The following is a 16,585-nucleotide window of genomic DNA, read 5'->3' on the forward strand; positions in this document are numbered from 1 at the left end:
AAATGTTGGGTTTATCCACTGTAGCGTAACTTTAAGTGCAAAATGACAAAGTACAAAGTGGTGGATTTGTGGTTTAGGTCCTGTGGTTTGTACAGGCAGAGAGGTTAAACAGGTGTGCCAGAAGCTGGTGGAAAAGTTTCAGGTCACTGTTCCTTTAAAGGTCTCTCCAAAGTCTTAGCTAGTGGTTTTTACTCCTACATTTAGACAATAAGCAGTTTTTTTTCCCCCCCAAAATTAGACACATGCTCTCTCGCTCTCTCTCTCCCCCCTCCCCTCCCCTCTTCTCTTCTCTTACACACACACACACACACACACACACTCCTCTCCCCTCTTTTGTATTCCACCCTCAGTAGAAGTATTTTTATCCTGACTACTGCTGGAGTAGCCTTGTGTGTGGACATATGGGGCTCTAGAGACATACACACGCATATGCACTGCACGCACACGCACACACACACACACACACACACACACACACACACACACACGGTGACAGCTTCTTATATCAGCCATGGGAGTTGTTTATTGTGAATGTTATGTAAGCAGTTGGACATGCTGCCTGGGTTGTGTGGGAGCTAGTTTCACCTCAGCGCTCTGATTGTGCCAGCAGAGACCCTGTAGCCCATCTGTTGAGTGGGAGCTCAACTGACCCACGTAGAAAAACTCCTCCTCTTCTCCATAATAGTTCCTCTATATTGTTTTTTTTTTCCCAAAAATCTGAAATGAATTGAGCCCCAGTGGCTAAATGTTGCACCAATCAGTAACTTTGGGGGAGTGTTAATGGTGACAGATGATAAGATCTGGTAACTCTCCAAACTCCCTTTAAATGAGCAGCTATATAAAGTGGCTATTGGGAACCTAAATTAAAGTTTAATTTTGACTCTTTTTTTTTTTTTTTTGCCTCTGAGCTATTTTGAAACTGATTTTGTTTTGCATGCATTTAACATTTTCTGTGCACTACTTTTTCCAGTTTAAATCAGACACAGATACTTTTAGTCTTAAAAAGCATTTAAATTAGTTTCCTAAAAACATGCCTTGGTAGGGGTTAAGTCTTAAATTGCATTTACAAAGGTCTTATATGGTTTTTCTTGCCCTGACCCAGACAGTCATGTTAGTTATAAAATGTTTTATGTGTGATTGCAAGCTGTCAGGAGATGTTAAACATCTATGAACTATAAATGGGATTGTTGTGACAGTGGATTATGCTGCAGGAGGCTGTCCAATCTTTTTTTTTTTTTAATCGAATTTCTGTCAGCACCATCAGACCAAACACTGTAAACACATCGCAAATACTGTCACTAATGCTAGCTGCAGTTGCTAGGAAGCTCATTGTTTCATAATGGGCAAGTTCCCATTTTAAATCAAAAACTTAGAATAACTTCTGTTAATCTTTTTTTCGTTGTTGTTGTTGGTTAGTCCATCCGTCCATTTTATGTCTCATATCTGGGTCCAGCTTGCATTAACCTTACTGACTGTATCATTAGGAATTACTGTTTTAAAGCAGTGAAAAAAAGATTAACAAATAGTTCAAGGCCACATCAACTAAAAACACCAAATACAGGCTGAGAGGACAAAACAAGATGCATGGCAACTAAGCAAAATGTATACTTCAATGGCTTTAATTTAACAAATTCAGCTATTTAATCAGGATGTGTTCAACACTTGTTCTGGATTGCTCAATGCATTGTTGTCCTATTGCATTCACTGTGTGTATGTGTGTGTGTGTATGTGTGTATTAACTTTTCCACCAAGCACTGAGAGCACAGAGAGAATCTGAACATCCAGAGCTGTCTAGTCTTCTACGCTCTGATGTAGGACTTCCTTCAGTCTCCTGCTTTTCTCAGCAGACTTCACCTCATTGCCTGCAGTCTTTTTCTCAAACAAAGCGTGTCTCCACATTGTACTAAACAACAACAGCTTTCTAAACAGCTGCTTCAAATGAACGCCTTTGGTTCCTGTTATGGTTCAGTTTCATGCTATGATGTGTGCGGCTCAGTAGGAAGATTTTCAGATTGTCGTTTTTTTTTTCCTTTTTAAGAAATTACTCCAACTCAAAGGCGCTGTGGGGCAAATATGGTGTTTATAAACTTCTTCTCTTCTCACTTTTTCTTGTCTTGACTTTGCCTTGCTACATGTTCACAGCTCTCTCTCATTAAATCAATGTAAGGTGTATTTTTAGCTGCTGCTGTCACCTCTGTACTCGCTGCTCGAGTGTTTGTGTGTGGAACCAGCAGACCCATTAAGTTGATTTCATTGTGTTAAAAACAGCACCATGGACGACTGCCAGCTTCACGACTCTCCCTAACTTTTGTCTTTATTTCTGCTTTTGGTCCGTCAGAATCCCACTCAGGTCGGCACGGCCCTGCAGGTCTTCTACAACCTGGGCAGTCTAAGAGGGACCATCAGCTCTGTAGTGGGGGGTTACAGGACCACCATACAGGACAACATCAGCAGTGCTCTGGACATCAAGGGTCTGACACAGCCAGCCAACCCCAGAGGTATCACCTGAGGATGCTATAGCTCATTAAGAAGTTTTGGTTATATACACACACTAGCACTCCTCATTTTTAAAAGATGAAAGACAATGAAATTTTATGTTTTGACCTAGTTCATGAGTTAGCTTGATCCAAAATAGATTATTATACCATGGCCACAGAGAATAGTCAATTCTAGCTTGAGGGCGTTTCATTTTCACGGCTCTGATGTACCGACCACATCATCATTCTAATTATTCCCCCATTCCCCTGGCATATTTCATATTTTTGGATCATCACTAAAGAAAATAAATATCTATGGATATATAAATAAAAATGTGTCAAAGTCTTAAAAATGCTATTCTGGTGATATTCTGTGTTTTTCTGTTTTGAACAAAAATAAAAGAACAATGATTGTGCTGCTACTATCTAATAGTATTGTGTTTTATGTATTAAACACAACAGTGAGCCGCACTGTTGCACTGGGTGACATGTTCCTTCATGACCACGAACACATTCACTGTATCTTATTTTGAATCAATTCCACATACTCTGTCCTGCTGCCCCAAATACTCACTGGAACACCAAATGTGGGTTAATCCACACTGAAAATAGTACCCAACAAATGCACCAATTTCTCTTGTTTAAGCAATTTTTGATCAAATCTATGGTGACTACCTGTTTTGGGAAAACCTTTTAAAAAAAAAAGAAAATATAAATTTGGTGTATTGGAGGAACCAATGGGGCTTGGAGCTGAGAACCACAGACAGACACAGAAATGTGGAGAGTTCCACTAAATCTTTGTTGGTTTTTGTTTTTTTTTTTTTAATGCGGTTTGATGACAATGAGAAAGAAATAGAATAACACTACTCTATTTTTGATATGAGTTATGTGAAACTAGTGTCATTCCATTCCATTTCCCAGCCAAACAAACAGAAAGCTTACACACAGTGGATTTCTTCCTCCAGGTGCACCAGGCAGAGCAGTGCTGCCAACACCAGGCAATACTGCAGCTTTCCGTGCTGCTCTGTGGACCAACCTGGAGAAACTGATGGACCAGATATGTGCTGCATGCAGACAAGTAAGCAGCTCAGAGAGACCACTAACTGACTGACTGTACAGCCAGAGTGTTGAATAATGCATTTTGTAAACAACAACTACAAAGAAATGAGCAGGACTGATGAAGAAGATATGAAGTTTATTATTTATATTTTCCAGGTGCAACATCTGCAAAAGGTCCTTATGAAGAAGAGAGACCCTGTCACTCATGTGTGCTTCATTGATGAGATCATAAAGGTGGGTGGGCACCACTGCTCTACTTTTGGTATAATACCTGTAATGATAGGCTGAGAAGGCTCCAATCTGTCCATGTAGTTATTAACAAAGAGAAAATTAGTTTTTAGTATTTTCTAATTAACCTCTCTGTGGTCTCCAAAGTGTGTGTAAAGCAGTTTGTGATGAAATGTGTAAAGATCATGAAATTAGTTCTACAATTTTTGTTAAATTTCTATTTTTTTTTTAATGAATTGGGGGTCAGCTTTATTCAGCGAGCAAGACCGAAGAAAAGAAAAACAACGGGCCCCCCAGCACCTGCTCCCTAAACTCGTAAATAGTAGTAGTAGTATCAATAGTTATCATGGCAGCCATTAACACACTATCATGACCATACTCAGCGTGTCTTACCTCCACAGAAACCTAGATGTACAAATCAGAGCGGAAGACTGTTACTATGGAAACAAAGCTCTCCCCAATTACCCAGAGATAGAGGTGTGAGTTGGAGACCTAATGACATGTCTAAATGCAAAGCTTCCCTCTCTTCACTGTTGTGGACTGGAGTGCCATGTTTCCGTAGGAAAGTGAACATCAACGCATCGTTTTGTTCTTAGCAGTTACATTTTAATGTAGAGTAAATAAATATAAAGGAGGAGAAGGTGACAAAGAGAAGCATTCAGACAACTGAGGTGTTGATTGTGACAAATGTTCTGTAATTTTTCCTGAGGATTAGAATATTTTGTAAGATGTAATCATTAGTGTAGTAGAGCATAAATCTTTGCATTCAGAAATAGCTGTTAGACCAATCCCCAGGCTTTATTTACCATAGTTACACACATTAGTGAATTATACTTTTTTTTTTTTTATTTAATCCTGAAATCACTCCCCCCCCCCCCCCCCAATCATGGCTTCTTCATAAGACGGCAATTAACTCATCACCCTCTCATTAGACACGGACAGAAAAACAATCTCTGCTTTGGAAGGCAGTGAAAGGAGAAGATCATTGATACTTTTATTTCCCTTAGGTTTGATTATTATGACTCTCCTCTTTTCAGCTCTCAGCATGAGAATTATCTCCTGAGCTAATGTTCTTACACGATGTTGCTGCCAGACTATTAACATGCTGGAAGAGCTAAGACTGTGTTACTCCAATCCGTGCTGCCAGTTTTTGTCGTTTTCACAATTGATTTTCAGATGTTAGTGTTGTTTTTTTTTTTTTAGTTCGTAATACTCTGTTTTCTGTTTTGTTCTGTACCAGTAATGCATGCCCCAATACGTTTTGGGCAGCTGGACATTCCAGTCAGATGTGATTGTTGAGCATGTCATTCTCTGGGCATTAAAGGAACAGTTTGCCCAATAATGAAAACTCAGTCATGACCTACTCACACCCATGCCGATGGTAAGCTGGGTAAGGTTTTGGGGGCTTGTTTATACTGTGAAAAAAAACTAAACAAAAAAAAGCAACTGAGTGGCTCCATATAGCTCGACCAATATAATAAAAAAATTAGGCCACAGATCCCAAATTGATGAAAAAAAATGTTATTTAAACCCTTTTAAAAGGCTTTTTCTTCCCTGTAGCTGCTAAGCTGAAGGTTTGAACGTACATATATGTGCTGCCAGATGAGAATGTTGTTTGCTATCATAACCCCAGTTGGGTGTAGGCGTAACCCTCTGTAACTTCAGTAGAGCTCTCTCTGTTGTGTTTGAAGGAAGCTTCAGGGTAGCAGGTATACTGAGGCGTGCGCTGAACTTGTCTCAGGATGCATGCATGTGCAGAACAGTCAACATTCTGGTGTAAATAACATCTTTTCAAGTTAATTGTTTGTGGGTTTCTTTTGTTATGTTTTTGTTTATTTGTTTCAAAACATGAAGCTCCAGAAATGTTTTGTGCACTGAGAAACTTTGACTGTCCATTTGCATTGGGGTGGCTAGATAACGACTGAATTTTCTTTTTTTTTTGGTGAACTTTTCTTGTAACCTGCTTCCATGACAGACACTACTGTTCTGGTTTCAGTCTTTCCTCTAGATGTTGAACCTTGATACAGGGATTAAACTCCCATTCAGACAGAAGTACATTAGTGATGTCCATCTCTGATCAGCCTGCGTTCTAGTTCACCCAAAGATTGTTGGATGGGGTTGGAGTTTTGTAAAGGCCAGTCAAGTCCTTCCTCAGCAAACTTGGAAAACCTTTTCTTTAAGGAGCTGGCATTGTGCATAAGTGCATTATCATGATGAAACAGAAAACAGTCAAAAACACACTATGGTCTGAATCATTACCATACGCAGCAGAATTTTGATTTCCCTTCATTGGAATTAAGGATCCAGACCAAACAAGGAACAAAAGCCTCATATCAACAGTATCTGTTTCTCCTGTCCTTTTCTGTTCTGCTCACATAGAGGTGGTCCATTAAGAAAGAAAAAAGGAGACAGAGGTAACAGTGAAGGTGCAAAAAAAAAAAAAAGTGGAGGAAGTGAGGATGTAATGGATGTGAGGAGGAGAGGTCAGACAGCTGAACAGCAGCCCTCCAACAGGCTTCTCTAATGGAGGATTAGAGGAGAATATACAGGCACACATGTCCAGTCCCATTAGATAATTAAAGCACTTTCCGTAGGCTCTGTGTGTCAAACTGTGTGTCTGTGATGGTTTCTTTGCCTATGTGACAGCACTTACTGCTCTCTTTCTTCTCCATTACTAGTATCACAGAACAGTTAGCTTCATGACTGACTACCTCAGCGATGGCAGTATCTGTAATGATACATGATAGATAATGATCATTGTGATGTACTATTTTCAAAATTCTGACTTTTATGTACTATTGCATACAGATTTCACTTCAGAGCTCTTTTCTGGAGTGTTCATATAATCTACTGTTGTATAATATTCAAATAATAATCATTTCTTTGCCACTTTGGAGTGCAGCTGCCACCCTAACACCAAACCTGTTTCCAGCTATTTGTCTACTCATGTCACACATAAGGGTCTACAAGGATATTTGATAATCATTGTGTTTCTCTGCGGTCTGCTTGATTATAGGATGGTCAGCCTGACATCCTCTACACCTTCTGGAATGATGTAACTAACACACTCAGTGAGCAGTTTCACAGAGCAACTGAAGGTAAGACTGGCATTTTTCCTTCCCCTTAGTCCCCACTAGTCCAGTTTAAGAGGATCCAGACGATTTAAAATCTCAGTACAGCTAATTCAAGTCCAAAAGACATTTTTCAAACAATGTAAATCTTTAAGGTTTCTCTCAGGCAGCCAGTAGATAGCTGCTGCACAAACAGCAGCACAAACAAGTAGTGGGAGGCTTCATTTAGTGAGCCATAATCATCAGGCTGTAACAAGAGCACATTTAACAGCAGGGAATCAATGGGGCTGCAAGTAATAAACAGCCTGTTGTTCATTGAGCTATCAGAGCTTGGAATCAGTGTTGGCCTGTGGTACAACCTTACTTTGTATTAAGTCACTGCTCGCAATTGCAGTTTTTAAAAAGCCACACAGTTGCAGAGAGCAGAGACCAGTGGCTGTCTGGAATGTTGTAATTAGTCTAAAAACATTCTGAATACTGCAGGCGACTACACCACAGACTTGACCTGTTAATGCAGTGTTATTCTGTAAGTTCTGTGCAGCAAGATTTAAATGAGCAGTTCTCAGGTCCCTTTGTGAGTGAGAGACGCCTTTGGATGGGCTGAAATGTCTGAAGGACCCCCTCGCCTTCAGCTGCACATTTGAGACACCTGTACATTAAAAGTACCTCTGCAATACCTCATTCAAGTAATTTGACCTGAATGTAAAGTAAGCAGGCAGTCAGTTGTGGTACTCTTCAACATAAATTTAAGGAGGTATTTTAAGAGCGGGCATTATGAGGAGTGAATAGTTGCTCATAATATTACTGCACGAATATTGATAATAACTGATAACGTGAATTGAAAAACTCGAGTGTTACTCTGTACCACGAAAAGGAATCTGAGTACCCTAACTCTTTAATTCTTACTCTTTGGAAGTTATTACTCCCGTTGACTATCCAGTGTATTAAGATGAGATATCCCCAAAAGTGAAACCAAAACATCTTGATCGCCCCCTGGTGGCTGGCTCTAATACAGGTCATGGAACCCATCGTCCTCCATGCTAGCGGAATGGACACAGACTAAACCTGAAGGTGGTTTCTGTCTTTTAAGGTAGTTCCTTTCATGCAGATGTGTGTCAAAGTGTTGTTTTTTTCTGAGTTTGGTTTTAATTAGTCATTTGACGCTATATAAAAAGGGGGGTCGCTTTTTGGGCATATCATTGGGCCGGGAACTCGATACTGTGGCTCCACTGCTCTATCACTACTGCACAGAATCTGGCTCCAAATTATGTCACCAGCACAAGATGGTGGGGCTTGTATTTCTCATATTTTGGTTTCAGTTTTGAACAACTGGAGGAAGTAGAGACGTCATCCATCTGTATATATGGTACTGGTCGCCCCCCCTGCGATGTGTATGAGAGGTTCACTGTGCTGCAGCTGTTTTCAGTGGACAGAAAACAGTTTTTGAGTTCTTTTGTTGTCCCCAATGTGTATCTGAATAAGAAGTATGCTTCACTTTTAAGTGATACAAGTGATAATGAGGAATAATCTATATATACAAATATTTATTTCAGTAGTCCTCACTGATCCCCATGATACTGCTATGGATCCCTGGTTGAGAACTACTAACTATATCTCTTTGTAAAGAGCACAAAAATATAAATATAAGAGGGCAAAAAAGTAAAAAAATCAAATTTTTCCAACACTGACAATAAATCCTGAAAGATCTGGACATTGTCTAACCAAGTCTGATTAACATGATCTAAAATAGATGAAACTGGACATAATTTAAACGTCTTCCTACTCAAGAAGCGAAAACATCTGGTAAGGCTGCTTGTGTCAATCTAACGTTAGCTCATAGATGCTCTTGTAATTGCTTGGAGAGATACATACAACACTTTTCTCTAATTTAATAACATGCAGTGTCAAAAATTGTTGAGACATATTTTTAATTTTGCATCCACACGTTTGAATGTCTTTTCCTTTCCTGCTTTTGCGGAAGTCCAACGTGAAAAGAAACGCAGAGAGATTGTGCATCCCGATGATTGCAGCACACACACGTCAGTAAGAGAAATCGATCAGTTTTCAAGTTAAGTGCTACTTAGGACTTGAACAATTTGGAACCAGTTGCAATCAGTCCTTGCTTGTTTATCATCTCACCAGAGTCTCTTTGCAATGTGCATTGTGAAGTATAGCACAAAGACAAAAGAGAGTAGAAAAATAAATAAATGAACAGTGTGTGCATGAGTGAATTTTTTTGAGAGCAGGACTCAGAAGAAGAGTTCTTAATTATGCTAACAATAACATCTCTCTCTCTCTCTCTCTCACACACACACACACACACTCACACACACACACATGCATTCACTCACGATCATATGGAGGCGTTTCAGCACAGAGTTGTCTGATTACAGGGAATAACAAAGTGAGAACAGGAGAGGCGGATTTGGCTGCTTACTAACATACTTGGCTTCACACTCACACTTTACTGATAAGCCTGCAGTTTCTGTCATGCTGTGTGTGTGCGTGTGTGTGTGTGTGTGTATGCAAGCAAGTTGTGTGCTGAAGATATTCTGGAGCAAAAATAAATAGGAAGGGTGAGGTGCTTGTTAATATGTGAGTAATGCAGGCATGTTTGTATAGGTCTTTATATTACTTGTCCTCCCTTCTTCTTTTCTTCGTTGTGGTTGATTAAATGATTGGGCTGATGATATTGTATATTTCTCTTATTGTTACCAAATCCCATGTGCAGAGTCAAACTGAATGTATCTGCTAAGTACTGTGTGTCTCTGATATGTTATTCCTCTATGTCGTAAAGCACTATTGTCATCTGAAAGCTATTAAAAATACATCAGCAAACAACCCAATCTTTCATACATCATCCTGTTACCTTAATTACTGACTACAACTCTATGTCGATTAATCCGCCACTGAATATAGTCCAGACAACAGCACTATTTCTAATCCTAGCCTAAAAAGATTACAAAGGAATTACTGAGCCGTTTTTAAAAGACATCTCCAGTAGGGGTCGGTGAGAACTGTATAGATTTAGTATTGTGTTCCTGTTATTCTGTCACACTTATGATGGACAGTTTAAAAAAAAAGCAAAAAAAATCCAAATCAGTGTAGCAGCAGCAGTGTATTTTCAACACACATACATAGTAGAAACACAATGAAAAGGACTTTTTTTTTAATGAAAGAAAAAATTACTTCTAGATGGCTTTTTGTCAGAAGTGTAGGGAGGTGTTCTGTTTTTAAGTTTTAAGTTTTTAAGTTCAAAGCGCTGCTGTTAAGTTTTTCCTCTTTCTGCCTCCTCCTATCTTCCCATGCTCTTGGATTTGGTTATAATGATATTATTATTTCCTCTATAAATCTCTTTCAATGTTATGCCAGCCTCCTGTAGCTTTACTTGTCTTTATTCTTGTGTTCCGGGTCCTGCTCAAGGTTTCTTCCTGTTAAAAGGGAGTTTTTCCTTGCCATTGTCTGCTTGCTCAGGGGTTCAGGCTCTGGGTCTCTGTAAAACATCTAGAGACAATTTTGATTGTATAAGGTGCTATGGAAATAAATTGAAATTGAAAATTGAATTGAAAACTGTTAAAACCCCACTTAATAGGATACATGCCATTTATCCCACTTTGGGAAGTAAAAGTGTCACAGCAGCAGTAAAACAAATTAAAAGATAAGTAGATTGTATGATATTTCATACTAAAATAGAAGCTTATAGAAGTTGTAAATAAAAACTGTTTTATAATATCTGTAAGAATATTGACCAAAACGTTGAGCCAGTCTTTCTTTGTCTATTTCTCACTTTCTGTATCTCCGTCACTGTTGGATGTACTGTCAAATCTTCTGACAGGAAAGGTTCTTTCCTCTTCTTGCTTATTTCCAGCCATCTTTCTCTTCTCCCAGTGCACCCATTTTGTATTGTACTCTATGCACTGTTCTTGTAACCATTTTTTAACATAAGCTGAGGGTAAGAAAACCAGCAAATCAATGGTTGAAAAGAGGAGTATAGGCCCTAAAACCACCACATTACTAATAAAACAAGACAAGGTTAAAACCTGGACTGCTTTTGAAAGAGCAATGGGGAAACGCTTACGCTCAACCAACTGGTGGTGTAAAGTCATCATTCACTCAGTCAGAAACAGATGGAGACAAGGGGAATAGCACATCGCAAATAGAAACTGGAGTCAAGGCAGTCCTTCCTCCTAAGTCCACACCTTCAGGACCTCTGTGCGTTATAGAATCAAAGAAGGAGAAAAAGTGCAGCCACAATAAAGTTTGTATTTTATGAATACATCTCTTGTACAGTGTTGACAATACTGGATATGTTGGCACCCTGCATTCTTTTGCTGCTGATTGTTGGTTAACTGAAATAATACAATACAGTAATATAATACAATAGAAGATCAGTGCTGATGTTAAGTACAAGCAGTAGTTAGAAGTTCAAAATGTTCTGTTAAAGTTATTAAAAAAAAAACAAAACTAGAAGCTAATTTTTCTTTTTGACTTTGCTCACTCGTTGCTTTACTCAGAATTACCATCCATAATAAACGGTTTCCTCCCCTTCCCGTGCTTTTCTCTTTTCTCTCTTTCTCTAGCCTCGTCCTTCCTGAAGCAGGCATTTGAAGGAGAGTATCCCAAGCTGTTGCGACTGTATAACGAGCTTTGGCGCCGCCTGCAGCAGTACAGCGCCAGCCTGCAGGGGGCGCTAACGAGTGGTGGAGGAGCGGACATATCTCTGGACATCACAGCCACAGAGGCAGACAGTCAAGACCTCTTCACACACGGCAAACAAGACTACAAGTGAGCTCACACAAAGCCTGCAACACAAGCAGTTACTTCAGCGTGTTGTCTCACCTTACATGCTATTTTGGTTGGTGTGAACCGAGGTGGAAAAGTTTATTTTGAAACATTTCTTTTTTTTTTTTTCCTTTGGGTTTGTTTAGATTAACACTTTAATTATGAGTTCAGTTGCAAGTGATCAAGCATATCTTTTTATTTTTTCTGTTAAGCATTGATAATTTAACAAAAAGGCACATATATTACTCTTAACCCTAGCAAAAAAAATAAATAAGTAAACAAAAGAAATCTATAATAATTAGAGAAGTACATAGTTTCTTTACAGCTTTAAATCCTAAATGGAGTTTTTGAAATCCGAGTTTCAATAAACTTCACACAGGGGTTCTAAAGGCCCTCAATGTTCTTATCTTTTCTTTTTAGAAAATAAAAGAAAATGTTTTTAGAAAATGCTTTTTAGAAAATGTCTCTCTAAAGCTAGACGGGCTACCATTTCCTTTATCCATATTACAATCTGATGTCCAGGTTCTCCTATAACAGTACATCTATCCCTCTGGCCCTTAAAAGTCTAAAGTCAATGAGGAATGACTGAAGCAGAGTTACAACAAAGACTATAGAGTTTAGCTTGTAAAGGAATTTTATTTTCAAATTGTAATATAAATCAATATAAGGCACAGTCTTCCAGAACTAGAGCTTCATACACTCCTGTAAGTAATGATAATTAGGATATATATAATTAGGGAACCTTTTTCCTCTCTGCATGTTACACAAATATCCCAAATATGTGGAACCTTTGAGGATTTTATACCTCAAAGACATTAAATCCCGTTTGTTAGTCACAGTCATTATAAAATTGTTACTCATTTTTAAATTATCTACACTATCATGAAATGTGTACACACCCAGTTAGAATGCTGGTGTATGAACACCCCCTCTTACTGTATCTTTATGAAGTGATGTGTTGTTACAGAGGCAGTATATGTAAAGAAGGTAGGAGGGAGGACAGTGAAATGAAGGAGTGCAGAAGAGGGAGGGCAGACTGAGGAACAAAGGAATGATGTAACAGGTGGATGGAGAAGAAGTGAAGACATGACAGAAACAAGAGAGAAGTCCTTTCTTGTATGAACACTTGTGAAGCGTGTGCACAGATGCTTATAAGCACAGGTCTCTACTACACACCAGTCAGTCAAGCTGCTGACTACTGCACAAGCATACATTGGGATGTTTGAACATTTTCCTCTTCTTCTATCACTGTGTTATACAGTCATGAGCTAATGATGATGAATACAGTACACACACACACACACACACACACTGGCACTGAATAGTAATGGGATGAGACACAGTGGCATTTTACTTCCATTTTATGTCTGCAGTTAAGTGCTCCATTAATAAATGTCAGCACATATATTTTAGCCAATTAAAGGGTATTATTATGTCAATCTGAGACAGTAAACAGATTGTTGGTATCATGGTGCCCTTATAGATATGAAATGTTGAATCTTTAAAGGCTACCTTACAGTAGAGAGATGCTATTTTCTGATCTGACTGGCCATTGTGGCCCATAGAAAGGAGCAGCAGCCATATCCATGCTACTAAAAATTATTTCTTTAGCATTTATTGGCTGTACATATGTTCTGAACATATCTATTGTGTATGTTATTTTGATGTATCTCTTTATGTGTGTGCAGCCCAGAGAAAGCTCTGAAGGACTCTCTGCAGCCGTATGAAGCAGCCTACCTCTCCAAGTCCCTCTCTCGCCTGTTTGATCCTATCAACCTCGTGTTCCCTATAGGCGGCCACAACCCACCCTCCAACGATGAGCTGGAAAGCATCATCAAGACCATAAGCAGGCAAGTGCAGTACATGCCAGTCTGACTGCCTTATAGCAAAGACACTCTGGAAGTGACAAAATCATTCAGTGCCTCTGCCACATGACAGTGTGCTGACATGTTTGAATGTTATTGACTTATCCTACAAGGCATTTCAGTTGCTCAAGCAGTCACAAAATGATAGGCAGTGGTCTTAACAACTTTGAAGGTGTCTTTCTTGTCCCTTACCGAAAATGCTGCTCATTAGTATTGTGGTAGCAGATAGATATAGTCAGAGATGGGCTGGTGTAAACAGACGTAAAAGAGAGTGAGTATCAGATATCACTTATCAGGTGTGCACAAACACAACTTCAAATGAATGAAGAAATAAAATGAATTGGAAACAATAATAATAATGATGGTGTGCTAATCTTGTAATACCACTGTGTACCGCTAGAGGCAGTAGACCAATAGCTATAGCTGGGAGATGTAGCCGCTGTAAATCATCAATGTGCTGTATGCCCTGTCGTCAAGGTTTCTTCCTCTGACATTCCCAGCCATGTTCTTTGGGAGGCTTGGTGGAGCTAGTTGCTCTAGAGCTCAATGGATTTTGTCTATACTACAACTCAGATCATGGGAGGGAGTCACCATGGGCAGTGGGACTCAAGGGCCATCAGCTCCACAGCTAATAGTAGCTATACCCACAGCCAAAGATAACTACAGCAAGCTTTATAGTGAGCAGCATTTGGGGTTTACTCTGGTGATATGCTGCCTCATTTATTTATGACTCTATCTTCCCATCCTGGCCACATTTTACAGGTTCCCCCTTCAAAGGTGATGATATTGTCTGCATTGTGTTCAGAAGTTTGTGTGTCCCAAGCGGCCCAAAAAAGCAATTATTACTGTTTTTCTTATTTTGCTTCAAACAAAGTAGTTTGTTTGTCCGAGCTCATCTAAAATCTGAGCTGTTTATAGCTGTTTCAGAGTGCCTACACTATAAGGCGGCGCAAACATAATGCAGTCACAAAGAGGGGTGAGATGCAAAAAAATTAGAGGAGTGGGGATAATGGCATAGTCTTTCGCTAATTGTAAAGTAGATCTGATCGTCAGGTTGCGAATGTTGGAAAGTTATAACAATCGCTGGACGCAATAGCCCCCCTCCCCCCCAATTCCACTTTTACAAAGGGGGCTTCAGACAAGTACTTACTAAGCACACTGAGGCTTTTATTTGCAGACATCATTATTACTTTGAAGCCTTTTTTTTTTGCATCAATGGCCTGTTACCGGTTATGAAAAGAAATTCACTCACATCCTTTTAGTAAAAGAACATTGTCAGATATCTCATCCTGTTGGTGCTCAGTCCCGTTTAGGATGCGTCGCATACAACTAAATAACCCTAATTTAATTCAGCTGTAGCAGTGTGGTGTATGAATCAAAATGGCAACTCTTCCTCAATGATCAGACGGTTGTTGCTTGGGTGTTTTTGTATATTTTAGTTGCAATGTGTACAGTAGGGTTTTTCACAGTTTTACTGGCTTAGGGCCAATTTAGAGGGCCTGCAGTGGAACACTTATGTAACACTGTTGGTTATACAAAGGAAGTATGAAGAAATGACAGATACTCAATTACTGCTACAGCTTTTGTTTCTCCAAACTGATGAATGTCAACCGTGGCTGAGTTTATTAACTGACTTTATCTCACACTGAAATAGAAGCACTTTTCAACACTCTCTAGCAAATGTCAAGCTGAGATAATGGCACCGTGACAGCAAACGCAGTATAGCAGAGAGGTACTTCATTCTATTCAAAAGCATAGGATCAAAATATTTTCTTCATCAAGTACAGCTAACTGATGTTAATAAATTTAGTATCAGCGTGTAATTTTAAAACATGAACCTTTCCTTTAACAGTGAGGCATTGACCTGTTGACATGTTGCTGTCAACACAATAAATGATTTAATTCTGCCACAAAAAAAGTAGTCTCTCCCTAACCCACAGGTGCACGCCTGTTTAAAGAAAACATATGAAATGAATCATTATTGATAAAACCATTATGCAGCCAGCTACAGTTCAGCTACAGCCATACTGTATAGCAACATTATTTTAATGACATTTAAAATCTGTTGTATTTATTCATTTGTTTATTTGTTTGCAGCGAGCTGAATGTAGCATCAGTAGATCCAAACCTCTCTCTGGCCGTGGCAAAGAATGCTGCCAAGACTGTCCAGCTCTTCTGTGTAAAGTCTGAACAGCTGGTGTGTACAGCATTGTGTGTGTGCGTGTGTGTGTTTCTACAATCCTGTATTAAAAGATTCATTTCTGTTCCTTGTGAACACACCATATGTTTGTAATGCAAAGAAATATTTAAGAATGTTTAAATAGATAGACAAATCAACATTATAGCACATATCCAATAATTGTGTGTATCATGTGTGCACATGTTATGCACTGCCTCTCTGTTTGCAGTTGTGTACTCAGGGTGATGCCAGCCAGGTGATTGGTCCATTAACAGAGGGCCAGAGGAGGAACGTTGCTGTGGTCAACTCCCTCTATCGTCTGCAGCAGGCTGTTGCCAAGGTAGGCTAATAAATGCAGTCTGTCTGCTGAACAAAAACACCTGCACATTGAGAGTTAATGTCAAGAATGCAGCTTCATAACTTCAGATATCACAGATCATACCTGTAGAGAAATGTTACCATAACATACAAAAATACTATTTTATTTGTAATTTGTGATGTTTATTGCATGTATGTTTCTCTCTCTCTCTCTCTTTCATCCTCTCTACCTCTTCTTCACCCAGCTGACTATCAGCAGGATAGTTCTCCTTTGTGAGTCGGGTGCTGCTCAAGGTTTCTTCCTGTTAAAAGGGAGTTTTTCCTTGCCACTGTCTGCTTGCTCGGGGGTTCAGGCTCTGGGTCTCTGTAAAGCATCTAGAGACAGTTTTACGTTAAATTGAATTTGTTCACCAGCAAGTGTGTTCATTGTAGCAATTTCATATTTCATATGTGTATATAAGTGTTAAGTGTGACATTCATTTTGGTTCCTAAGTTTCGTAACATAAGACTGACTACACAAATGCAAAAATGTAATTAATGTTCTACACATAGACTTGAACCTAAATCTAAACTAAATATTCAAGATGCAGTAACATTGAGACAAAT

The 16,585-nt window shown here is 39.1% G+C and overlaps 1 protein-coding gene across 1 annotated transcript in view; it reads left to right on the forward strand.

Annotated features, from left to right (window-relative positions):
- cog5 (component of oligomeric golgi complex 5) overlaps positions 1-16,585 on the forward strand; it is a 59,634-nt gene that overhangs the window by 33,508 nt on the left and 9,541 nt on the right. The window contains exons 8-15 of the mRNA XM_046378484.1: positions 2,339-2,498; positions 3,443-3,555; positions 3,693-3,770; positions 6,781-6,862; positions 11,416-11,620; positions 13,306-13,467; positions 15,580-15,679; positions 15,891-16,001. Coding sequence (XP_046234440.1) covers positions 2,339-2,498; positions 3,443-3,555; positions 3,693-3,770; positions 6,781-6,862; positions 11,416-11,620; positions 13,306-13,467; positions 15,580-15,679; positions 15,891-16,001 — 1,011 coding nt within the window. The remainder of the gene's footprint in view (positions 1-2,338; positions 2,499-3,442; positions 3,556-3,692; positions 3,771-6,780; positions 6,863-11,415; positions 11,621-13,305; positions 13,468-15,579; positions 15,680-15,890; positions 16,002-16,585) is intronic.

The sequence above is a fragment of the Scatophagus argus genome, chromosome 22 (assembly GCF_020382885.2).
Source record: "Scatophagus argus isolate fScaArg1 chromosome 22, fScaArg1.pri, whole genome shotgun sequence".
Taxonomy (NCBI): domain Eukaryota; kingdom Metazoa; phylum Chordata; class Actinopteri; family Scatophagidae; genus Scatophagus; species Scatophagus argus.